The sequence below is a fragment of the Leuresthes tenuis genome, unplaced genomic scaffold (genome assembly GCF_036924035.1).
Source record: "Leuresthes tenuis unplaced genomic scaffold, fLeuTen1.0.hap1 SCAF_20, whole genome shotgun sequence".
Lineage (NCBI taxonomy): Eukaryota > Metazoa > Chordata > Actinopteri > Atheriniformes > Atherinopsidae > Leuresthes > Leuresthes tenuis.
The window spans coordinates 12237106-12264638 of NW_027325374.1; the positions used below are offsets into that span (position 1 = coordinate 12237106).

At 38.3% G+C, this 27533-nt stretch overlaps 1 protein-coding gene across 1 annotated transcript in view; it reads left to right on the top strand.

The window, feature by feature from the left end:
* nrg3b (neuregulin 3b) overlaps window positions 1–27533 on the top strand; it is a 190067-nt gene that overhangs the window by 137492 nt on the left and 25042 nt on the right. Inside the window, exon 3 of the mRNA XM_072373902.1 lies at window positions 20483–20556. Coding sequence (XP_072230003.1) covers window positions 20483–20556 — 74 coding nt within the window. The remainder of the gene's footprint in view (window positions 1–20482; window positions 20557–27533) is intronic.

The window sequence follows — 27533 nt, forward strand, 5'->3', positions numbered from 1 at the left end:
CATTACAAAAATTATGCCCGGGTGATTCATTTTGTAAGGAGCCATAGTGGTGGACAGTCGCGAACATCACCTATCTTTGGAGTGACCATTTCACACCGAGAAGTTTTACAAACATTCATTGAAAACAGATATTAACAGATGCACTGCTCTTACTAATCGTAAATATGGGCCCTGCGAGCATTCATCCCAAAACAACCCGATCATGATGATGACCACAGATGGGTTTGGTGCAAAATAATGACAGTTAATCTGGGTTTATGTGAGAGCTGTGAGATAGTGGCCCGGGCAGAAATGCCAAACGTTTAGACATTGTTAGGGTTAATACAATGACTGCACACGTCTATCTGTTACAAAATACTTGGTTAGACAAGAGCAATAACCCACATGGTTAAGGCTTACATATATTTATCATCATCATAAAGATTCCTGCATGCTGCCAAGCAAAAAAAGCAGCCAATGCGTGTATTATCATCTCAGAATTTATGACCGAATAGCTGTAATATCACAACACATTCAACATGTGGACAAACCTAGCCATTACATGTTTTCTGGTGAGACTGGGCTGCCTGCCGCTGTGTTACATTGTTGAAGGTACATGTCTGTCAATGAGTGTAAGTTAGTTTATTATTATTGGTAACATAAACCACAGCCGTTTGAAAAAAAATATTTTTTTCTGTTGGCTGTCATCAACATTTCAAAAGAGATAATGTTCATAACTTTATTCGCTCTGAGAAAAACCCAATTTTATATACTTTACAATTGTTTTAGTTAGCATGGACAATTGCATTTTTCTGATGCTTGACAAACTTGAAACAAATTTTATTGCTGATAGAATTTTTTTGCTTACCGTGACTATACTTTGCAACTATTACAATATTAAGGTTGCTCTTAATTCTGAAGCATTGCGTTTGGATTGACAAAACAGCCAGAAAGTGCTTTAGCCATAGGGTTGATCACCATCTGCTCATGTTAGTGAATGTCAGTTTGAGGTCATTCAGGTGCTACTGAAAAAAATTAATGAAATCAAATAATCTGGAACAATTTAAAAACAGCTTGCGTTGATGATGGAAATAAACAATGAATTTATATTTTTTGACAGTTGAAAAATATGTGCAGATGTGAAAGTGGGGTGAAGTTAAATGGTAAGACAGATCAAAGATTTTGTGGGAACCAGATATGTCACTGGTGTGAAGAAACCTCTCAAGTCTTGATCTACCACACAGAACACTGGAAAACTATAGAATAAAGCTGTATTTAAACATATAGTTTTCAATGGTCCACATCAACACATAGAGCTGATTGAAACAAATTAACCCGAGTGACTACATGTTTAAATAATCCCAGCATAACTAAAGTTACTGATGAATCCGTTGACACTTTTAAAGAATAATAACCTAATTCCAATATAATAGAAAAGTATTGTTGGAAACTATGCTATAAATGATAAGATAAAGGTAAATCTCTGAAACCACCAGCCCGATGATTTCTCGCCTGCGACAAAAAGATGGCAGTTAAATACCCCTGTATGTTACTCAAGGTTTACATTTGCTCTTTTCCCTCAACTTGATGAGAATGCCTTTCATGAAATAGCAGCACTGACTATCAAACGAGTGTTCTTTAGGTCATGAGCATGGGGCTCCGTCGGAGTACAGATCAGACACGTGACAAGGTGCTGTGACTCATTTCCAACTCACTGGCATTAACGAGCAATGCCCTTTCTGCTGGCAAGCACAGTGTGGGAGCAGGAGAGCTGGCTTGACAGTGTGATAAGAGGGAAGGAGTGAGAAGGCTCCTGCTGCTTTCATCAAAGAAAAATCAAGAATCGAATGCATTCACCAGGACTGTTTTCTTTAGTTAATTGCTTTGATAAAAACTCATCCTTTCTTTTTTTTGCTTACCTGTTGTCATCGAAAGAATCACATGCTTGGATACTCTTAGAGATAGTCATTAGGTTAAGTAATAGTGATTTTTGTTTTTATTGTGGCCTTTGTATGCTTTCCTACTTTAAATCTGATCTTGTCCAATTTACCCTTTACAGCTCAGATGCTTCCTCCTCAAACAGCTTCTAAAATTATATGTAAGATTATTTTCATCTACATCATACTGAATCACCTCTCCCTAATTTAAGAATTGTTTAGAAGTGACAATAATCTCTTTTACTGATAACAATATATAGCTTGTGGTATAGCAAATTGCAATGCATATATAGTAGATATCTCACTGGGTGCAGCATTCCTTAGCAAAACAATGTTCTACCTCCAGCTGATTGACCCAGAATGCAAACACCAAATTCAATCAAAAGTCTGTGGGGTACACTGGAACAAGCCAGATCTACTGAGGCCCCACCCTGCAAAACACAGGACCCAAAGGGTCTTCTTCAAGCAGCAAAACCCATTCGTCCATCCATCCATTTTCTGCTACTTATCTGGGACCAGGTTACGGAGGCAACAGCAGAGATCCTCGGACCTCCCTCTCCCCAGCCACCTGCTCCAGCTTCAGCAAGGAGACACCAAGTCATTCCCATGCCAATTTCCAATGCCTGTATTCGCAATCTTATTTTCTGACTCACCCTCTAAGTCAGCTCTATACTCGCCACAACAGATGGATACAACGTCCGAATCTACAGAGACACTGTCCCAATCACCTTTCAATCCCCTACTACCTTCCACCCCTACTTGTGAACATGGCCCTGAGATATTTAAACTCCTCCACCTGAGGCAGCAACTCAGACAACGCTGCAGTTCTGAAATCAGAGTGACAGTCTGGAAATGCGTTAAGCTTCCAGGGGTGGGCTTATCTTAATGGGCTGATTTTCAATCACACTTCAGACATGTTTAGTCATCAGACAAAAGAAACAAAAATGTGTGAACAGGAGCAGCTTGAATGGGAATTGAGCTGTATTTATGTACACTTGTGCTTTACTGTTTTTACAAAAAAATGGCACTTAGTACACATAGCATCAAGGCCCATTTGAGTCTAGTTTAGCAAATTCATGCAGAGTGATTCAAACCCCAATCATAGTATCTGAGTGTGCTAGTCTGGTTTTAAGAAGCTTGATTTCATAAGATTTCCATAAGACTAGCATGTTTACATGCAAGTCAGATATTGGTGGAACTAACAGTAAGTGATTCTTTTTTTCTCACATCATGTAAACATGCACAGTTTGAATTCTATGATGGCTTAAACTTTTATTTTTATTGTGTCTTGTAGTATTACTTTTTCTTTCCAAAGACAACACTTCTGGATGCAAAAACCCAAAATGGAGGAAAAAAAAAAAAAGCTCATCTTAACGCTGCTTAACAGGTGTCCTCAAACCAATGGAAAGCATCATGGTGACTAGTCCTTTTTTTATGTACAATCTATAATTCACTTCCTATGTATTTGGGGCCTGACAGCACAGGACCTATGTTCTATGTTCATTCCCTGACAGGTTACAACTATTTAGAACTAGTTTGGGAAAGGTACAGTATTAAATAGATTATTTTAAAGCATTAGCTGATTTCTGTATTTTTAATGCCTGGCATGTACAACATAAAATGGTAAACATTTTCAGATATTGTGTGATGACAATTCTTGGCAGTTTAGTTGGTGTTTGGGGAAGGGACATTTTTTATTCTCAAAAAGAATAGCAAAGTCATCACCTAAATACGTACATGAAAGAGGAAAATATAAAAGTGTAAATAAAATATATTACAGGTGACTAAGTCACTGCCAGAGATACAGGCAAGTGGATCTGCAGAGATAGGTGAAGGTTATCCTCGATTATTTTTAGATGTAATCTACTCATTGCCACTTCACAGTGAAAGCACCATGTGAGGAAATGAGCTACCTCTTTCGAATTTAGCAGGCATGAATGGTTTTGCAAAAATCACCTAAATTAATGCGTTCAGATTACTGGCTTTATAGTGGAAAACAAACATTGATTTCTCATCATCTTTGTGAAAGATTATCATTGACTGGCTATAATCAAATTAATTTTGCAGACCTGCTGGCATTTTACTGGAAATAGAAGTAATTAGGTTTCCTGCATACGTAGATGCAAATTCACACAGATGCACACACTTGGAGGTTTAGACTCAAGTCAAAGCTAATCAGCAGCATGTTAGGAAGTATTTAGCAAAAGCAACACCTCAAATGCAAGCTGAACCTGTCTAAGGAGAAAATGTGTGCAAAATATTGACTGTAACAGGTAAAAATCGAGAAATGCTTAAAATACTTGTCTGGAAACTACCACCACTGTCAAATACTGAAAAAGTACCGAAAAGATTTTTGGCTTATTTAAATTCAATCATCTCACTCGCTGTTATTTATATTATTGTTAATGTAAACAGAATGATGAAGCCAAGTAACTGTTGTGTATTGTTGCATCTTGGAATCCAAGTGTAAAGTACACCATGTAAGTTGCTATGTTTTCTTTAGAACAAATCAAAAATTGCAAGTAACACTCCTTGATAACCATTGTTGTGTTGATATTAATACCACATGTATCCAAACATATTCACAACAGCAAGAAGTAGTGGAAAGTGGCAAACAGGTCCGCAGAAAGGAAAATGAAGCAGTGTCTCTCACCAGCATAGACAATTGTGATAATGCTTTGGAATTCACTACTATTTTCTTACAGTGCCTCATCTGCTGATGTTTAGGAGATTTCACCAGGGGGCTAGGTGGAAAATCTCTGCAAGGTGTCCGGAGAAAATTCGAGTTCAACATTTGAGTTCTTACTTCCCACCACTCTGTAACATTTCTACAATATTTCAGGACTCTAGTGCACATGTGAAAGCGACAAAGAAACCAGGTGAAATTCTGATTGGATGTTTTACTGTCCCTCTCAGAGAATTAGGGTCCAGTAAAGGTGTTGGCATGTTAGAAGAAGTTCTTTCTTTCTTTCTTTCTTTCTTTCTTTCTTTCTTTCTTTCTTTCTTTCTTTCTTTCTTTCTTTCTTTCTTTCTTTCTTTCTTTCTTTCTTTCTTTCTTTCTTTCTTTCTTTCTTTCTTTCTTTCTTTCTTTCTTTCTTTCTTTCTTTCTTTCTTTCTTTCTTTCTTTCTTTCTTTCTTTCTTTCTTTCTTTCTTTCTTTCTTTCTTTCTTTCGCTTGTATGTCAAAATTTGACTTCATGCTAATTTCAGAAAATTCAAAGTGAATTTTAAAAAATCTCCTAAAGTTCAATAGTCCACAATAGCATGATGTTTGCCGTCGTTGAACCGGTCATTTCATGTAAGCAGAGCGTGAATCTGTAACATCATTCATAATCCTCCACTCAAACCACATTAGCAGACAGCTCTGTTGTCAATGCTATCACAACATGTCAGCTGGCTATTGAGTTGCAAAGTATTTCTCCCTATCAGCATGAGTTGTTGAGCGTAGGGAAATCTAATTACCTGCAATCATTGTGGGTGGAGCTTGAGAGAGACATATTATGCACTCCACATTTACAGTTTCATTCTTCTAATTCCCAAAGTCACTCATCCTTTATTTTCATATCATTTGCCCTTTACTTTGATGTTAGATCTTTTGGCCATGACTCCAAACTGTTACAGAGATGGATATACTGTACTTAACAAAGGCTGAACGTTAGAGTGGATCCTCTGACAGATTTACTGTTGTCTACCACAGATGGATGCTGGAGTTTGGATCTTTTTGCTAGTGCATTTGGACAGTGAAAGAAATGAGAGAAATGCTCAAAACAGCAGTAAAACATCCACTGTTAGACTGCCACTAGCCTTAATATTAATATCTGTTCATCATTCACTCCAGCAAGTCAAAAAGATCACACTGACCAAGCAGCATGGGATCAAGGGTAATTAAAGCAAGAGAGGTCATCTATTTCGGTGCTCAAGCTACACTGGCTACAGACAGCTGCTACATCTCTGCAATTGCTGGCAGGAATTGAATTAGAATGAATCAATATCAATTCATTGCTGTCTAAAAGTTAAAAAATAGCCTTTACTCACACAAAAACTCACCAATAAGTAAATCATAAAATATTGGTGTATTTAGAGTAAATAGTAAACATAGATCACTGTCAGCACAGAAAATCTATAAGGTTGACATCAGCAGTGAGACTGTGAGGTTATTTCTCCAGCTCGATTCTCTTCTAATTAGCATTGCAGCTATAACTTTGCTCTGTTGCCTCACTTTTTATTTCTAAATCCATTTCTTGAATCTTTCATAGGGATTTTGTTATCTCACTGCCTAAGGACTATATCTGTTATGTGTTTCAGCTGGATCCAGGGGCTCAGATTTGTATTGTGCCAAAGCATTGACCCGCCTTACAGTGTGCTTGGTTTTAATAGCACGAGTATATTGTAGTTATAAATTATACATCTCTGATCGGCTATTTAAAAAAGGATTTCAGACTGCGAAATGTACTGTCAAAATATTTAAAAACTCAAGTGAAACCTAGAAATTACCACAGCAGCAGCCTCACTGGTCATTTTGAACATTTAATGTTGTTCAGATGTTAACCAAGTGAGCTTTACCAGATTTGGATTGATGCAGTTGGAATCAGATTGTAGCTGCAACACTGAAAACATATTCAGATTGTGGAAGCCATGTGTTCCCTTGTTTTTTGGTTCTGATGCTCACATTGAGCAGACTTAACTGCAGATTCACACTGGCGTGAAATAGAATAAATGTCAACTTTAAAGAAACCAATGTGTCTGCAGAGCAGCAGCATGATCAGGAAATTCAACAATAATATAACCCAGTGATGAGTGTACATTCAATAAACTAAGCCTTATGATGTGTTTCACTGTCTTAGTGTTGTAGTAAAGTGTTACAGCAGTTCTCTGTGATGAATGAGAATGTTTCCATATTCATATTCTGGGTTTGCATGAGAAAATCTCCAGCAGACAGAGAATACCACTTTAAGCATAGTCTCTGTCTTGTCAAATGTTCATCCCCGCATCAGCGTTCTGGTGGTCTTTCTTATATCCCCGGTCCGCAAACGTAAAATGATTGAGACATGAAAAGGCTTTTCCTGATTTCTCAGAATTGCTCTTTTGTCCGTTCATAAACTGGCGATTGTTTTCTTGTTGCTGGGGCTCTTAAAGTTTCATTGACACGCCTAAAAGGTCTCACTTTTTGATAACCATAATTTTCACTGGCTGATTGCAGAATCCAATTATTGGAGTCTGGCAATGTTTTCCATTTCCACTACTAAATAAACTTGACAAAATCCAAGTCTTTCACACATGCATGTAATTTTAAGGATCTAGTATTATATGGTACATTACAGTATTATATAGCAATATACTATATTGATGTAATTATAAAAATACAAGGCACAATAAGACAGATCTAAAGCTGAATAAAGATATGATTCTTGCTGTATGACAGTGTGTTGCATGGAGGCGTCTGCCTGCTGACTGAAGAAATGTGACCAACTTTTCAAGGCTGGTTGGCTAAGGCAGTTGGATTGATCACATTGGGAGCAATCCCCCACCCCCCCCGACATTTGCCCGGTTCTGCTAAAAAGCAATGTAAGCCGTTCCAGTTGTCTCTATCAAAGCACACTCCTCTAAATCTCGAACACTTGTAGCCAACTTTCATCTGTAAACATACCACCTTTAATGCACAGGAGGCACAGTAGCAGTAGTGTGCAGTCAATTTTAAATGTGCCCTCTCCTGTCCAGCACACCCACACAAATATTCACCTTATTGCATTGTGCCTTAGCGTGAGAGTAGTTAGAGGGGACCCTAATCCATCTTTTACAGCTAATGCTGTAGCTGAGCCAGAGGGTTTCGCTTCAAGATGGTTCTTCTACAGAGAATGCTCTGCCCTGACTGTGTGGTACACTCTTTGTGGGTGGTTTGGTATTTGAAATTTGCATGTATTTGTACATGTGTACAGCAGGTCTTTAGAATCCATTAGCATTTGCAATCATTTGAACTCAATCACACTGAATGTGGCCGACAGGATTAAGGTTGTAGAGGCAGATGTTGGCAGCATCCAAAACACTGGGCACAAAAAGCAGCAGTGTCCTCCTTCTTTACAGACAGTAATTTTCAAAAAGACAATCCAAAAACTGCAATGTTCCTACACAGAAGTAAGTCTGCACTTAGGATAAAAGGAAGAGTAGCTCATGCATTGTGAGACAAAAAGTTAACTCAACTCGACCTCTTTGATAAGCTTCTGATATGAATTCTGATCAGTGATAACACCTGAAGCTATGTGGCGTCATGGCTTTTGCACTCTGTCATGCATCAAAGAGCAGAATGATCCCCCAGATGCTTAAAAACCCAGAGCCGGATTTGCACAATGTAGGGCAAGATGAGAAACTGGAAAATAGGCGTAACTAATTCCATTGATGTTTATGGAGGAAACCACAGCATAATCTGGTGTGCATGATAGTAGTATTTACTTGCAGCTCTTGAGGGCATTCCCACTGTCAGAAATTTCCACCCATTTTTGATGTAAAAAACACTGAGTATGGAACATGATGCTGACAGCATTCATACTTACTGATTGAAAGTCTTGCTATTTGTGTGAACATGAGTATAGTGCAGTGATTTACTAGAAACAAGAAAATGGCACACTGAGCATCCACTTTTACTTCAATGTCGTTAATGTATTCAAATTCAAATGAATTCAATTTTCTAAAAAGCATGTAGGGCACACACACACTTACCTGTGTATTTGGGGCAGCTTTGTGGCTTAGATGTGCAGTCGCATCTGCAATTACCCCAGCTTAACCACATAATCAAAATTCAAATACAATAAATCAGGTCACTTTTTGTGTGTGACTTTTACCCCACTGTCATATCAACAATACAAATGTTGGTATTGTTTTAATTCCAGTGAAAGCTGAAACTAATTAAGTTCATTAAGCTCAATAATCTTCTGATTACTTCCACGATCTTGGCATTCATCTGCTTTTCAGTGTTCCAATATAATCCTGGCAGCTCTGATCACACTGACCAATGAACAGAAAATTAGCTTTTTGATATATTTGGTATTTAAGATCTTTATACCAGCGACGCAGGATCTCTACAAGTATAACCCACAATGACTTCAAACTTCATAGTTTGAAGTCATTGTGGTTTGTACTTTGAAACTAAATCTTAATTTATTTCTATGTGCTTTTACAGCTTTTTTTGGAACAGTCCTTTCATGCTGCTGATAATAACTGAGTTTCAAGAAATTTTGATATGTGTACAATGAGAAAAATCAGTTTTCCCACCCAGACACTTATTCTATATTCTCAATGTATTGATGTTTTAATGGCAATATTCTTAAGACAAATTGCTTGTCTAAAGCACAACACACTCCTCTTCCCCCATGCTATCCTAGGGACCTTAGTTCTGAATATTATCCTCCTTTATGAAGTAAAACACTTGCTTAGTTAAACTTCCTCCCCTTACCGGAGGCCTGCTAAACTGGTCTGTATGTACTCATTATAAAAAGATACAACCATTCACCAAAGAGCCCATTCAGAACTACTCTGACTGAAAATAGGGGCAGTGTTTATTGTGCTTCATTTCATATTGCAGACCTGCTGTTTAGAATTCTTAGAACAAGTTAAGTAGCATCAGTTGGACTGACGCATTCTTATGAGGCTGTTCTTAGCTGGGTATCCATTCAGTGGCTGCTTCGGTACAAAGTATACCTCATTGTTACTTGGTTTGGAGAGAATATACCGGGCTCCACGGTATCGTCAGCAGGTGGCTGTTCCACACAGCTGTTATAAACAGAGACCTAGTCCCCAACCAGAAATAAGACTTCACAAAAGAACACACAAACTGAAAAATGGAGCACGGTCTTCTGGAATCCATTCAGTTGTTGTCTTATGATAGGAAGTATTACCCATTTTTGTTGTCCAGTTGCAGAAACGGCTGATTTCTCGTTTGAGCCGTCATGGATCAGAACTGCACTTTTTTTCTGTTCCCATCCACCTTTCCCTGCAGAACTTTAAAGTAAAGATGATACATTTTTGCTTTTCCATATTTTGGAATGATTTCAGGTGTTTCATAGCCATAGGACCAGTGGTTGTTGAGTTTGGCGTGAAAGCTGTGTCTGACTGAATTGTTTCAACTTAGATCTTGTCAAGTCCCTAAGGATTAAGGTCATTCCTACAGTAAATTATCCACCACACAGTTGCTATATTTATTTAAAAAATCTGAACATATCAGAGACTGATACAATTACAGAGATTTTACAAACAAACATTGAGCATTGTTTTTTTTATGCATTATATTTTTCTTTGTACAAAGTACTACACTAAAATAATTACACAAAATAAATTGTTGTAATGAACAGTAACCTTTCAGAAAGGTTATTATTTTCCCTGGATGTTTTAAAGCATATTAAGCAAACACTTGTCAAAAGTTTGTCAAAGTTCTCTTCAAGCCTTGGAAGATATTACACATTTCAGTACATTCAAGATTTATGTGCACTCAAGTCAGATTTCACATGCAAGGGATCTGCATTACTTTGAGTGGATCAACCACTCATAGACAAAAGCCCCCATTTTCTGTGATGTGACGGGCATGTTGTAACATACACATTCACCTACCCATTACCAGAGAGGGGTGAATTATTTAGATAACTCACGCTCCTGCTGCGCTGATGCTACTTCAGTTCATGACACAAAATGTGTCAGATAGGCTGTGCACAAATTAAAAAAAATCTTTCACATCTGATGAAGGTTTTTGTTTTTTTCTCTCTTATTTGTTTTTTACCAGGGTTTCAAATAACACCACTGAGCGTAATCACTTTTTCAATGGCATAAGTCCTGAAGGAACATGTAAATTATATCAAGGCTGATGAGTTTTTACGTACCTCATTGACAGTCACGGACTCTAGTGGCTTCACTCTTCTCTCTTATCATCTTTCATAATCACATCATGTCATCTCAAGGTACAGTTCAAACACCCCTGCTAAATTTGTAATGCACTGCATCATAGCGGAGGCAGCCAGCAGAATGTGTTGTGGCTGTCTGCCACTAGCAGTCGCGTTCGGGGAGAAGTGTAATGAATAATACAAGTCATAGAACTGTCTCAGGTGGTTCAGTAAGATTTTGTTTTGATGGCTTTGATAAGCTCTTTGGTATCTTTAAAATAGCAAAGAGGCTCTCCCGTAGTTATCTCTCCTAATGTATCAGCTTAGAAGTACATTTTGCCATACTGACGACTACAGCAGAGTCATTTGTGAAGGAATTTGTTTCGCCTCAGCAAAGCGTTTTACCCTCTTATTGTTTATATTTTGGCAAACCAACACCAAGATGAATTAGCTATTAACTGCTGCTGTGCATAGTATACCAAATGATGCACAGATTTACAACATAATTCACAACTAGAATGACTGCCTGGCACACTAGTATATATAAATTACACTTTATGTCCAAGTATGTGGAGAGACTTTGAGGGAATTTATTCAGTGGGCACCAGATTAGTGTCACTTCTTCATACAACCAAATGTGAAATGCACCAAAGTCTGCTTAGGAAGGGCTCAAGGACCATGACAAAGAGTCTAAGGTGTTCACCTGGCCTCCAAACGTCACAGATTACATAATCTGATGGCATCTGTGGGAAACAAACTATCTATTTCGGACCTCCTGGTACCATAGACTCCAGGACTCTGTGCTGTTTTGGCAGCATTAGAAATCTCTTCCAATACCCTTTTGCACCAGAATTAGCATGCACTGTATATGTGGAATGTTTTGAATATATGCACACCTGTTGAAACTATGGGGCTTACTCCCTGCCCATTGCCACAGGCAGCCCAGTCTATCTCAGAGAGCAGCACATTCTGCAAGAATAAGGGTGTCAATAAAGGCAGCATGCATCTGCCCATCACTTCTGTTTGAGGTTGTGCCTTCAACTACTTAAGAGAAAATAATGCAGATTGTACCTGAGACAAAAAGAGAGATCTTAGTGAGATGTCTCTTTTTTCAAGATTTAATTAACTTAACACCCTTAAGTTGGAAGGACTAAACTACGAGATTCCCTGCTTGGGAAATCTTTTTCTCTCCAAACACTGCTTGTATTTAGAAAAAGAAAAGAACAATTAGACTATATTGTTATAGATATTATTTTTTTGTCCCATGAAGTTAAAGCAGTTTACCTTAATCTCTAATGTGGAGGTAAAACATTTCTGCCGGTGAGCTTCTAAATCATGAATCACTACACGGAGAATGGCAGTATGATAAAATGTAGTTTTAGAGGGTGTACGGAGGTGAACAATTGTTCATGCAAATATATATTATAACAGCGCTATATATGCATATGATGGCAATACTGGTGAATTCATCTTCATTTGTTAACTTTTCTCAAAACAGAATAGAATTTCCCAGTTTCACTTTTCTTTTCTTTTTTTATTATATGCTCATGCACACTCATACACATGAGAAGGCAAAAAGGAAATCTCTGAAGATGAAGAGGAATATTTCCCCTTCAGAGGCGTCCTGTCTGTCTCACTGTGTCCACCCCCCCCCTCCCCCCCCTCAGTCCTTTCTTCCTCTCTGTTATCTCTAGTCCTTTGAAACAGCACCTGTTATAGACTTACATCTTGGGAGTGCCGTCATGATGTACTGTGCACGCCTGCCTGATATAGTGTCAGCTTCCAGTTTTACATTCAGCACTGCTGATGTGCAAGGCAAATACGCCAGGATGTCCTTATTCTCCAAGAGCTTAATGACTTTTTTTAGCTTTATGGATAGGGAACACCATACAAGAACATTACATGCATTGCATATCTTTCTCTTTGCACCCATACACACAATAAGATTTTTTATTCATTGATTTATTTTGTAATCTAGTCAGTTCAGCTGACATTTGATAGTAAGATTGTGTTTTTTTCTTTCTTTTTTTGTTTTTTTTGTTAATTGATGAATGAGATGAGTGGCTGCAGGGTTGTTTACTGTCTTAGCTTATGAACATCTGATTGTCCCTGCAGCAAAATGGGGACATTGCAGAAGCAATTACACCAGGGCACAGTCTAAGAAAATGTGATAAACTGTGAACACTATTCACCATGAACCCAAATGTATTCAAGATCAGATCCAAGATGGGGTTAAAAGAAATGAGGACACTCAAACCTTACTTAACTTTATTCCCCATGTCCTTACAGATAAGAGGCTCATTAGTGAGAACCTTAATGAAGCTCTAATTAACAATATATGCGTTTTCATGTGCAACATCTGACACTATTATTCTTTGACAATCTATATTTTAATCACTGCATTTTAGTGCTATATATCATACGTTATCCCTTTTATGTCTTTAGCTAATTAAATAACTTCTTAACAGTAAAGGTGTATTATCAAAATTATAAAGCCTGTTTTAATTCATTGTGCCAGTTATTCAACTGCCTTTGCCACATTATGCATACGTCCACTTATTTACTTGAAATGAATTGAAAAGTTCCTCCATTATAGTGTTTTTTGCCTCCTTTTGGCCTCTTAAAGTTTTGAAGAAATGCATCCTAGCGTATGCATATGATTTGTGTATGTAAACAGCTCACATGTACTACCAGGCATCCATCAAAATGGCTCAAAGTATAAATCATGTCCACACCAGCTTCTCCTCTGTGCTGCTGCAAAAGACAGATAGGAATGTGGACTGTTTTTGTATTAAATGCAAAATATTAACTTACTCTTGGAAGCAGTCGGTCTTGGACTGAGCTTTATATTTTACTGTATAATAATCTGGAAAGATTGCAGCCAACTCATGCCATCTTTTGCCTCATCAATAACAATGGGAGACAGATTTGATATTGTAAGGGATTACAGTACAAATGTGTATGCATATTATTGTGTGTGCAATGATAACTATGGTCTTTGTATGTATGTATTTCTTATGATAGAAGAAAATAGATCACTGGAAGATAAGGACTGATTTTACAAACTCATCTTCACCTTCCAAGTGATGAAAATTAGGCTGAGGTAGAAAGCAAATACAGCTTAAAGCGGTGTGGTGCTGTGTCCCCATATATCCCTCCTTTGGTGCATTCATACAAAAGGAGTGTATTACGTACTGCAGCAGGTGCTGTGTGTCAAAAATGAGCAAATTAAAATAGCACAACAGTCACCAACCCCCCAGTAAATTAAATCCAAATAATCTATAGCAATATTTCAGAATTAACATAATGTCATATTGCACCTGTGCTTCATGCAAATTTTGGTTTTATTATGCATGACTTGTAGGTCAAGCTATGGAAATGGAGGGTATCGCCTATTTCAGTGATATTTAACCATATGAACTTTGCCAGTTGGCGAATCATATGAAATGTGGCAGTGAGTCAAAAGATTTGGTGTTGTGTGATAAATGTGTCTATTGAGTGTGACGAGAACCCCTGCTGCCAAATAATGATTGCCTTTGATAGTGAAACTAAAGAAAGTAATTTCCAAGAATTCATGCAATTAAAGAAAATCTGGTTCAGTCCCGCATTATGTCTATGTTATGTTTCAAGTGATGTGTAGATACTTTCAGTCAGAATTGTGCAGATCGCGCTCTAAGTTTTACAAACATGCAGTGTCTCTCCTTATTGAGTTTATTTCGCAAGTCTTTCTCTCACCTTTAGCAGCTCTTGTGGATCGCAACCACAGATTGTATAAAAGCAATTAAAGCTGCTTCATATAGAATGTGGTATACGATGTACCTGCAGGCTGGTATGGTGTAGAGCAGCTGCAGGTCTGGATGCAGGATACATCAGTCAAGCTGTCAGAGGAAAGACCTGCTGTTAGTGAAGAGGACAATGAGGAGAAGACCAGCAGCTAGGAGGGTGTGGGTTCATAATACCCTCGGGTCAAGACAGGAGTTTGGGGATTTAAGGGTTGTTCAGGAGCTGCTCCTGCAGTGACTGCTCCCAGGTTTACTTCAGGCTGAGTAGGGAGCAATTTCACAGCCTGTTGTCGAGAGTCACACTAAGACTCACAAAGAGACAGAAGAACCAACTTTAGGCAACCAATCACTCAAAGAAAGTTAGGCAATTTGTCTGTGGTGGATGACAGATCTGATTCCCTCCAATTGTGTACTGACAACCTCATAGAGTGCTGCAGCCAAGTTGAATTCGTTTTAACTTCTCCTTAGGGTGTACTGACGGCACACAAGATCCATTCTCACAATACATAGACATGAGGGGGATCGGAAGCTGAGCTCAGTGGCTCTTAAAACCTAATAGACAAATGCAAAAACAAAGATGCAATCTTTTGGGGATGATCAAACAATGAATTTCTTTCTTTGAAAAGGGATAAACAGCAGAGTAAAGAGAGATACAGTGGGATGACATGCAACAAAGACCCACGGGCTGGGTTTTGTATTCGAGCTGTATCAAGAACCTTCCTCCACTTCCACCTCTGTACTTGTTGCACCCACGACTTGGCAGCCCAATAATGGAATTATTATAATAATGACCAATAGAACCTGATTAGAGGGAAACAAACTAATTGTACAATAATGACCTGTGGGACAAATGTATTGAATTAGTATTTTTTTCTATTCAGTTCTGTTTAATTCAGAGATGTTTTGGGGACAGTGCCTTGTGGCTATCATGTCTGACATTTCCTAGCATGTTTCCTAGAAGGTTGCGTTGTAATAAGATGGAAAATGCTGTTCAGGTCACATGTCAGTGGATTAAATTTTAAGAGCCACAAAAAAAAAAAAAACATACAATCACCCTGTGTAATGAATTATTCATGAACAGTAATTCAGCTCATACATGAGCACATTATCAATATTAAGTAAATCTTTGTAAAAATGTGTACATTTGTTTTTTCTGTTAGAATGTGAATATTAACTATACATCTGCTATTGAGGCAGCATGAATTAGAAGTTCTCAAAGAGAACCTCTCTCTGAGCATTAGAGGAGAACTTTGATACTCCTCGCCTGTCTGCAGAGTCATCATCAAGTTCCAGGCATGCTCCATTTAGCTTAGCTTAGCTTTGCTCACAGACTGGAAGACTTGGAAAGTGAAACAGTTACCTCAGTGGTCATGAATGAACCTTGAAGTTTAGTTTAAGTTTAATTGAAGTCCAATGTAAAATTTCTAATTGCACCCAAAAATGACTAGATGAAAAGCCTTGACTTAATCTATTCAGCACATGATCAACACTTTGACGAAGCTTTGACATTATTCTTCTTCTACCTCACCAGCTATAGCATATGTGACAGTATATTAACTGCAGCACATGATAAAGCTAATAGGCCTGCGTGTCAGTGGGTAAATGAGAGTTTGGTTGACATAATAATATTACGTTTCCTTGTCTCCTCCTTTAACATCTTTTCGCTCCCCTCACTCTCAAACTATCCTCCATTTTTCTTCACACTAATTAACAGGCATGATGGTGATTAGTTAGGAGGCAGTGCTCCCCACCCCTCCATCATCCCCCAGCCTCAGAAATGTGTTTTCTCTATGACTGGAACATGTGTTAAACGCAGCTGGGTAGTCAAAGACAACACGGGAACTGTAGGGGAAAAACACTCTACAAGACATCAAGGAAAACCCCAGCGGAGAGAAAGCTGTCATATATGTGCCTAAAACGCAAACATGTCTGGGCTCACTTCGATATGCTTCCCCCTCTTGAAACACACCAGCGCACACATACAAAATCTGGTTCTCCAGTTACCCTCTTTGGAGATACAAACCAAACACACATTGAAAGCATGTCATTATCTCACACTGTTTATTACCCATTCAAGCATTCAATGCCATGTTCATGCAAACACATTTACAAAGCATTGTTTGCATCTCATTGAGTGACAGCTGAGCTTATTTCACAGTGGCACAAAGATAGTGGGGGGGGGGGGGGGGGATGAAGACGTAGACAAACAGAAAGCAAGCCCAGACATAAACAGATCGCCAGACAGGCATTCTGCCGTTGGGTTTGTGATTCAGAATACTAACAAGGCATCTCAACTCACATCCAGGGATAAAAGGTGGGATGTAGGACAGAGGCAAACGATGGCAAGGAAAAGACAATTTACCCTTGAAATCTGATTCAAGTGCTGCCTTGAATTTTGTGGTACATTATTGGCTGTTTTCAGACTTTCATCTTGAAAAAAAAAAAATGACAACACATAAGAATCTAAAGATGAGTGAAAATTTTAATATGGGCACTGAGAACATGCTTTCATCTTTACCATTAACTAAATTAGAAACTGCCAACGGTGCATAGTTTCATTGCCTAAAGCATTTTTCAACAAAATTTAGAGCTCACAAAATTTTAACAATAGGATGCAAGTTTAAATAATGTGTCCACCCTCCTCATATAGCCTCTCCCACTGTGACTCTAACTTTTTTCTCGCTTGCAAATCAGTTCTTTTGCATTTCTCATGTTGGTGTAAAATGCACAATTCAGTTATCAATTGATTAATACTAATCTTTGGATGAATATTGTGGCTTTTCATATCACTAAAATAATTATGTTTTTTGCTTGTTAGAAAAAGTGCTTGCATGGTTTATTATGAATGACAGTCATGAGAATCCAGCTGATGGTTCTGACACAGAAAATCAGCAAAGAAATTTGTAATTACAACTGATGATAGTACAAGAAATTAAATTACAATCAAATTAAAATCTCCCAGCCCAATAGGAAGTCATTGTCATATCTTTTTCAGTTATAAACAATCCCTCTATTAGTGTGGTGAAAGAAAGAGTAAGTTCTGATTTCTGCATTGATTTTCCTTTAATTCTTTTTCTGGCTGATTTAGCGGTGGAAGTACAGCTGCGGGAGAAACAGTGACGGGAGAAAAACAGGTTCTTTGTCCCACTTTGGAAATTAAATGACACCAAGAGTTTTAGATTTAAGATTTAGAGAGGCTATTTTTTCACTGATTATTTGACCAGTAATGAGCCAACTAGTGGGTAGTTGAAGCTGTAGATAGAGATTTTTACAGTCATTTAACACAAAATGGTCGTTTTAACAATCGCACCCTTCGGTCTGACAGATGTGCTGTTCACTATGAAGGGCACACATAATTCAAACAGCTTTTCACACTTAATTTCCTTCTCTTTTTTTCTGTCTATTCTTTTTTCCAAGGACGCCCATCATTTGAAAGTGTGATATGTGATACCACTATATAATAACAGTAAATGAGTAAACTGGTGTCATATTTCTTAATGTATGTACTTACTTAACATTGCAGAATAATGGTTTGGAAGTATAACATCACCATATTATTATTTCCTTGCCACTGTGCAACTCAGTAGTCTACTTCAGTGCTAATTTATTCATAGCACATTACAACAACAGCTTACTAGATTTTGCAACAATTGGCCCATCCCAGGCACCAAGCTAATGTCAAAAGTATGACGGGACACCGTTAAACAGACACATTCATTCTAATGATTGTTTTGACCACAAATAACAAGGCTGTGCCATGAGTGAATTCACCACATAACACTAGCAGCAAATTATGGGTTGTTGAATTTAATAAATAGTCACTGTCTTATGTTAGTTAAAGTCGCTTGCATGAGCTGACTATACAGAACCAATAACATGAAGAAAACTTCAAGGCATTACCTCATCTGTTAGTATAAATGGTGTCGAAGTGTACTAGGCAGTATCTGTGATCCCACTTTATTTCACATCTTCATCGAGCTACAGCTTTAGTTATGATTGTTAACTGTTGGTAAAACACATAAATAGTTATCATAAGAGATGATTTTAAAAGGATGGTAAAAGGGGATTTGTATGGAAGAACCAGCTGTCATCTATCTATACAGCTTCCCCAAACTCCACACTTTTTTAGCAAAATGTTTTAGCTTTGTGGCTGGAAATAAGTGTTTCATTCAGGCAGCAACGGACAGGTCTGTATTGTGACAGTAAGCAGTGGTGGCTCTTTTGTGCTTCGTTGGTTTGATTGAATTGAGTTTGTTTGTGATAGACAGTTCACCTGCACTATACTTTTTTGAACACTGCCTTCCCTCAAAGAATTCCCCAGATGTTTCTGTGTAACAAACCATCTGGTGCGTCCACACTCTCAAACAAAAAGATAGACAGGCAAATTTAGCAAAAATGGTATCTTGTGAACATGAAACATTTGACAGTTGGATGTCAGCGCTAAGCGTGACCTTTTTCTTATTGTAGGGAAAGTAAATTGAAAATAAAGCTCCAAAATTGCAAAAGATGGTCTCTCATATATACAATAATCCAATTGTAGCTCGGAAGCTTGGGTATATTTAGAGAACTATATATTAATTTGTATTAAGTAATATAGAAAACCACACACCTTGAGCTGAGCAACCAAACTAATTGAGCTAAAACTGATTTCCAAGATGTAAAGACAAAGAATTTCAACACATTTTTTCACTGCCTTCACATAACCTCATAATCTCAACTGCTGCTCACTTTCTTTTACATAGCTTGCTTGTTGTTGGTGCTGTTGTTTTGTTTTTCTTCACGCTATTAGGTCAAGTCAAACTGAGAAAGACTCATCGGTCCACTAATGTTTGTCACTCGTTGAATATATTACACTGAATGTGGGATTTTTGACACACATTTTTGGAAATGTGCTGGACATATTGATTGATAATGTGTAGGAGTTGAGCTGACATAGTCTACCAGTAATATACTGGCTAATGAAACAGAGAAAGTCTAGACGATTTTGACTAAATTCTCCCTTTATGTTGAAACCGACATCAAAGCAATTGTCTTGGCAATGCTCTGAAAGTGCAGAAGGAAGGCTCACCCCACTGCATGAGCTCAAATCATTACCACTATCGAAAACAACAATAAACATGCCTCAGTCACTCTAAGACAAGAACTAATGTTGATTTCCCAACACAAAGTGCTAAGAAAGTGGCACCAAACTTTTTTTAAACTTTTTTTTTTCTTCCCTGTGCTTTTGTCCACAATTTCAATGATCAAACTCATTTGTGCGTTCAGTTTGCACAGTTGGACTGGAAGGAAAGAACAAATGAGTAATATATATCGTAATATACCCTTTTTGTGGTCAAATGGAAAGCTAAAATACTGCAACTTACACAGCCAAGTATCAAATGATGCAATTTCAGTGGATGTGTCTGTGACAGCGGCAGAAGGATCTACAGTAATCAACAGTGTGTGCATATTTATTTGGCAGTCAAGGAAAATATTTGGACTGTGCCAGGACTTTGTTTATATAAGTGTTCCAGCTATGGCAGCTTCCATTCCACTGTAGAGCTTGTGTCGTTTGCATCACGCCAAGAACTCTCCATCCCCATTTCTTCCATGGGGACCTGGCATTCCTGTCAGTCATGTGCTATCAGTGAGGCTGCAGGCACTGCATGGGCCTTTCCAGCTCTCTTCCCCTTCCTCTCTTTCTTCTCACTCCACCCCTCTCAACGGTGTCTTTGTATCTCCTTCCATCATCCCAGTGCACAGCATGCACTCCACTTTGAGGCGTTGATTCTTTACTCTGTCTAGGTTTTTGTTCTCAACTTTCCTTATCTTAAATGTCTCTTCAGTTGATAGTTCTTGCTGTACTTGGTACTTTTAGCTTGGATTATCTCACTTCTGATGTTAAATCTGGATCTTTTTCTCTTTTTTTCTCTCTCTCACAGGTGTAAGGAGGGCTACCACGGCTTACGCTGTGACCAGTTTGTGCCCAAGACAGATGCTATCTTGTCCGATCCAAGTACGTGCTCTGTTCGTTTTTCTTCTCCTGTTTTAAAATTTGTTTTTAGCTCTGCAGTCTTGGTGTATTGATCTACAGTATGAAAACAAATTCAGAACATGTACATACTAGATGGCCTTGAAAATCTATGACCTTACTGCATTTGTCAACAAGAATAATATAAAAGTGAGTCCCGCCTGAGCTCATTTCTTTCTGTATATTTGAAGAGATTATGTTACAATATCATAAGAACACACATATTATAAGGTGCTACAATATGTTCTTTAGGTTAATATTGTCACATTCAACACATTAATATCTTCATAATATGGAGATTTCCTTTTAAATATGAATGCAAGTAATTATTAACATTAAAAGGCACCATTTTTTTCGTTACTGGACCTAATGTGCATCATGACAAAATGCGTCTTTGTTGTCCTTCATAGAGCGCTCCTAACAGATATCAAAGATTGGTCCTGTGCATGAAACCTTTGATAATATTATTCAATATTTTTTGCTTTTGGAAAGTTTTCAATTTCCTATTGCGTTAGAAACAATTTGCTTTGAGTTTTCGCAATCCCATAACAATGCTGCGGTGTAGTTAGAGAATAAAGCAAATGCCAAAGGGTACAGGGAAAAGAAATTGGAGGCCTCAGGCCTTTGCTACAAGATTGGGGCTTTACAAATTCACACTGATTCAGGAAGTGACTTGGCTCCTCTGCTCCAAGAGTCAGGGAGAAAACTTAACTCCTATTGCCTTCTGATTTCTCCAGGACCTCTGAGAGTCTATTAATGGGGTCATAAGCCAGTGCCACAAAGCATATTTTATGCTGTCATATGGCACACAGTTTTCATTTTGGGATTTATTTTTATCTTCTATAGGTGGACATCAATTTTCCTGTATGTCTGGCTGAGGAGACTTTTATGCTGTTCTTTGAGATAAGCCGAATCTTGTGTTTTTTCACAAAGAAGGACACTAAAGGAATATAACACATTTATAGTGCATGTTGATTTAACAAAACTATATGACCGTAAGCCTCAGAGGGCGAAACATAATCTACGAAAGTACAAGACCTAATATACTGCCATTGGAGGATCAAACTTTGAAGTAGCAACATCATTTTCTTTAGCTGCAGGAAACCTATGTACATAAATCAGTTCAATCAGCATGTGGGAAGTGTAACACTTTAGATCCAGAATCTTAGACAACAGCAGTAACCTCTAAGCTACAAAGCTACATTTTCACAGCTGCAGCACATACTGTAATAATAGTGGTGTGTGGCAGCCAGATTAACTTGATTTGGTTATTGCCCGCCTTTTCATCTTGTGAAACAAAAGTATTAGCTATTAGGAGGCCCTTGTCCATGTCTAGGAGGTGTGGCCAATAACCTAACCTTTCTCTTCACCGAGAGGTGCTTAATTCCTTTCACTGTTCACCGACACACAGGCACAGATATTAAATATTAGTGCAAAGTTTGAGCAGGTCGAGGGTGCGTGTGTGTGGGTGAATGTTGTTATTTTGATTTATCACAGGAAATGTAGCAAATGTTAAAATTTCTCTGCCTTTTATTAGAAATGCCTTTCTTTAGCTCTGAAAAATGTGGATGTACAGTATGTAGCTCAAATAACCCAAAGCGAGTCCAAATAACTGAAAGGGAATAAAACCAGCTCATGTTGCAGTTATTACTGAAAGTGCATATGAACAGAATATTACAGTCATGTTACAGAGAGGACTTTTGTTGCAAGTGGAAAAGAAAGAAGTTGGATGAGTTTGGGTATACAACTTCTACTTAATTCATACCTACCATCATAGGAGTTTTATTAAATTGGACTCAGCTCTTTTCCAGTCTTGTCCACAGTGAACTGTTGAGGCTCAGAATCAACTCCACTCCAAATTAACTTGAATGTTTTATTGTGGTTTTATAGTTAGCTATGCCCTTTGCTTACATCCAACTCCAGAGTTTTCAGCTACAAGCTTCAAGGCCAAACATCAAACTACATGTCCACTTCTTGCTTGCTGTATTCAAAGTTAAGTTTTTTCATGTTTTTTTCATTCAGTCCTCTGCTAAGGCTTGTATCATGTCTTGTAGTTCTAAAAACAGTGATTCAGATCTCCTCCAAAGTTTCTTCCTTTGCCCATGTGCTACCTCTTCATGAGTTTTCACAAATTTGTCTTTTTAATTCTTGTGTAATTATGCTGACAAACTGAACTTTTGACCGAAGCCACAGCTACCTCCCATGGGGTGAACACACAGATGGATGGCAACACAGATGGATGGCTTAAGGGCGCATCAATATACAATATCCTTTATATGCCTATTGTAAAAATCTCAATTAAGCTGAAAACTTATCTGGAAAGAAAAAAGCTTTAGAACTGTAGTTTTATGCCAGGAAAATGCCACCATCCTTATTAGAAAAAAAAACCCACTAGTTGCTGTGATAAGATAGGAGATAGGAACTGTATTTTCACTCCCCATCTGCACTGTTTCACCATGGAAGATAGCCTCGATCACAGCTCTTCGACAGTCATGGAAAACCCATTTTACCACTCTGTTGGTAGAGATTGATCTAATATTTACCCGGATTACCAAGGGTTCTGAGGATTAGGCAGCTTTCTAAAGGCAAAACATGTAATAACATACACACTTACATGCACAAAATAACATTGAATAGAAACAGGAAAAGCACCAATAAAATCCAGTTCATTGTGTGTATTTGTGTCTGTGTGTACTTAAGAAAGGGTTATATATAAATTGTTTTTTTTTCCCATTTATTGACATGGCAGCATTAGACCCAGATCACACCCTGGGTTGAGTAAAACGTTTTATCTGCTATGCATGTTTTTTTTATTTTTTTTTCAGCTTTCTTTTTTCTCTAAAATCAATGTTTGTGCACCTTACAGGCACAAATATTCCTCTTCCTCTCATCCTTTGTCTTAGTATTGACTGGCCAAAGGCTCAAAAGAGCAGTTTGGACTAACTTGCACACAGTGCCACTCCATCATTCTCATATCTTTACAGAGGGTGAAAGAGATGAGGAGACTGTCATGCACATCACATAAGCACAGGGACAAAAGGAGAAAGAGACTCCCCACCAAGCATTCTAGTTACACCGCTTTGAACTCAGCTTTTGAAACGGGGTGAAGAGAGTGCTGGGCTGGGGTCTAACACATTCATGCAAAGGGAGGAGTGCTGGGGTCTTTAATTGGAGGCTTGGCAGTGTAAGACGGCAATTTAGTTTTGTCTTGGTAAACAACTTGAATGAGTTTCTTATTTCACTAGGGGAGAGAGGACATGCCTTTGGTGTGTTTGTTTGGGCCAGTGGCACCTTTGAGTCTGCAAAGAGGAAGTATAAGAGGGAGATAGGCCTGGTTCAAAAATAAGAAGAAAGCACTCCTCTAATTTGAAACATTTATCTCCAGTAGATATTAGGCCCAGAGAAGGTATCTGCACAGGATATTGAGTTCAATAACACACACACACACACAAACACAGACACATTCATTGGCTTCTCAGTTTCTTGCTCACCCAAGTGAAGGAGGGGATTAAGGATTTGATTCAGTCCTGCCATTGTCTCTCCCACCCGCCAGATTGCTGCTTCTTAATCGGGCCAAAAGCGTCTGACATGATGCACAGGTATTCTCCAAGCTTGCTCAAGGCTCCCTCAAGACGCCATAAATGATTCCCCTGGGTGCTTTGAGTTGCCAGTGCAACGGATTTGAGGGCCTGCACATATTATGATTGGTGAATGTCTCCAGACAAGGCGATGCCAGAGGAGGGGATGTTTATCAGCGATATAATGACATCATCTGCACAGGCTGTGACAGTCAGGGCCATTTTGGAGTGGAAAAGTGTTGGTTGTTGCCATGGGCAATCCCAAGGAATAGGTTGAACAGATAATACAAATCAGGAAACATCATTGAGGTGATGCATTCATCTTATTGGCCTTGCCAAGCAGTTGCAAGACTGTTGCAGTGAGTGCTTGATCTTACAGTTGTATCTGAAAATTTCTAATGGCACAAAGTGCAATGTCTTCTGGTCAGAACTGATTAGCACATAAATGTTTTATTGATGAGTATGATTCAGAGTCCTGACATCAGACCTAATCCTAACTAATTACTAATTACTTTGAGAAGATCTGACCTTCTTTGAAAATCTCTCTACCCCATGAACAATCTGTCAGGTAATGGTCACCAATTCTGCTTATAGCAAGAACATTTTTAAGTCTGAATACTCTCTGAATCTTTCCTTCAAGTAATATTTTTTGAACTGGGTTGTTTGAAGTACTTACTAGTAGTTAGTGTCTTACCACCAGTAGATTAAGGTGGGAGAACTCTCACTTTGAACAATCACTGAGGAATTCTGACAGAGCATTTTTCAGAATGGAGACTAAGAAGACCAAATTTTCTCAGATCTCAAAATTTCATAGCAGTTTCAACAAATGCTGTATATAGTCAGTTTTACAGTTTGTAACTGTTGCATCAGAGTCATTTAATTTGTCACTGTTTTATCTATAGAACTTCCTTGTTGCTACACGTTATTGCATGCATGGTGGCTACCCAGCGTATCCCACTGCTGTGCTGTAACGTTCATTTTAGTCTAATCCCAAAAATCTCAACCATAAAACAGTAGAAATGAATGAAAGTCAACCTATCAGCACCAGGTTACATACGAGTCCACTGTGTATGCAGTGAAGCACAGTAACACAGTTCTTCTTCTGTTGAGAAAATAGTGGCAAAGTAAATAACTGTATGATGCAAAAGTGATGCAGGGTCAAATTTGCACAATAAAGTGTTCACCTGAACAGCTAACAAAAATGTAAAGGTTTCAGTCATTTCAGATGGTGGAAATTTGCTATTATGTGGCTCCCCTGTGAGTGGCTGTTAGGTCCCCCAACAGAATTGCTTCCTGATTTTCCAAACTGAGAGCACTCTGACCGCTGTCTGCTCAGGACACTCAGCACTGGTACTTGCACAGTAATTACAGTTGAGTTACAGTTTCAGCTCGACTTTCCTAGTTTATTGGATCACAGACTGTGTTAGAGTATGCATGCACAGGAGAGGAATCACGTTGCTATGACAATGTGGCCTGTGTAAAAAAGAAAAAAAAAGTTTGAGATATTTTGCCTTCTCTAACGATCTTCGTGAGAGATCATTGCATATGTTGGTAGAGCCAAATTCACTGCACAGACACCTTGAATAGGGATTTTGTTAGATGACATGCCATTTATAAATTTATTGGAGCTGAGTGACAGTCTGTAAATGCTTTTCCTTTGCCTATAATTGTATTTATCAAGTTAGATTTTTGGTGAGTTGCCAAGTTTTGCAGGTATTATCTCTTGAAGTGGGTCTGCCCAGAAACCATGGCCTGGTTCCTCAAATAAAAGAGATTACGGTTTGACCAGTTTCATGTATGAACTGTTTCACACTGACTATGGTATGACTAGATAGAGACAATATTGGCATTCTCCAATCCTGGCTTATAACATAAACTCCACTAACTTATTTCCAACACAAGCAATATCAGACATCAGCAACAATGAAATCTGTCTTACTGAACAGTATTTCTTTTATTCAGAATATACCAACAAAGAATCACGAGAGATGGATGCAGTGAGAGCCAAGACAGAAGCAGTGGGTGCCACCTGCCCTGCTAGCAATGACTATGTGCAGCAGCCATGCTACAGTGGATGGAAATTGGTGATGTTTTAATCCTGTTAGATAATCCTGTCTTTGTGACCTCACATACTATCTGTACAGGACTTAAACATCCCAGGTGAAGTAATGACTCTTTGAAGTCCCCTAATTTGGATAAATTATCACAGCAAATCTTCAGTTTAGGACTTCTGTTTCGCTTTTTTTTTCCATATGGTGACGTTTAATTGAAAAAGCTAACTAACACTCTCAGATGATAGTTTTTTATTCTCAATTGTAGTTTTTGATATTGAGTCAATATTTTTGCTGTTACACAAAATATATGTGCGTTTTAGAAATCATTGTCCATTTGTCAAACGCTTTGGTTCGGCACTTAACTACTTCAGCAAATGGAGGATGCCATCATTGTTCACATCCAGTCACACTGTCAGAAGCAGGAGCCTTCCATCTCAGGTAGATAAAAGCTTCACTACCGGCCAGTGGAAAAAATGTGCATGTTTGGCATGGGGTTGAACAATCCCTTTGATGTCATTAAAGGATGTCTGCTTACTGTGTCTCAGATTTAAGCAGCCGGATCAAGAAGATGCATTTAAAAAAAACACATCCACATTTTAATCGTGTGAGATAACATTAAACAAATTTCATAATCCATTCATCCAAATGTACTTTTTTATCTTTTTTTGCAAATCTCGATTTAACTCCTTTTCCTTGGGATGTTTCTTCTCAAAATAGAAGCCACTGCGCTGACAGATTTTCCCATGGTACAATCAAAATGTTTTTCTTTGCTGCTTGTTAGCCTTTTTTTCTTTTTAAGAATGTCCAGCACATATTCTGTCAGAGCTTGGCAAGCTATGTTCTATTCAAAACCAAAGACCACCTCTGTCAGAAATGCAATTACTGGTGAGGGTTTAATTTTCATTTAAATAAGATTACATTACAGTGACATGAAAAGGGGGCACTGTCAGGATGGAAAGAACACGAGTGCCCCTTTTTATCTGTTTCCCCAGCACTGGGATTGTGGGACAAGACTTGGCTGCATGAAGAAAGACTCTGTGTGTGTGTCTGTGGAGAAAGAAAGAAAGAAAGAAAGAAAGAGAGAGGTTGTGTATGTCAAAGTGTGTATCTGTGACAGACAATGAATAATAGGCAAGGGTGTGCTCTACTGTGTGGGTGCACATGCATGGTAACGTGTGTTAGAGTGACACATCTTCAAGCGACCAGCTTGTGAGGAGAGCAATTACTGCAATGCCTCAGGCTCAAATCAATAGAAGGTCCTGTGCAAAAGCAGCATCAGTAGCATAAAGCTACATGATATATCATTTTCTACTTTTATTTTCATGATCCC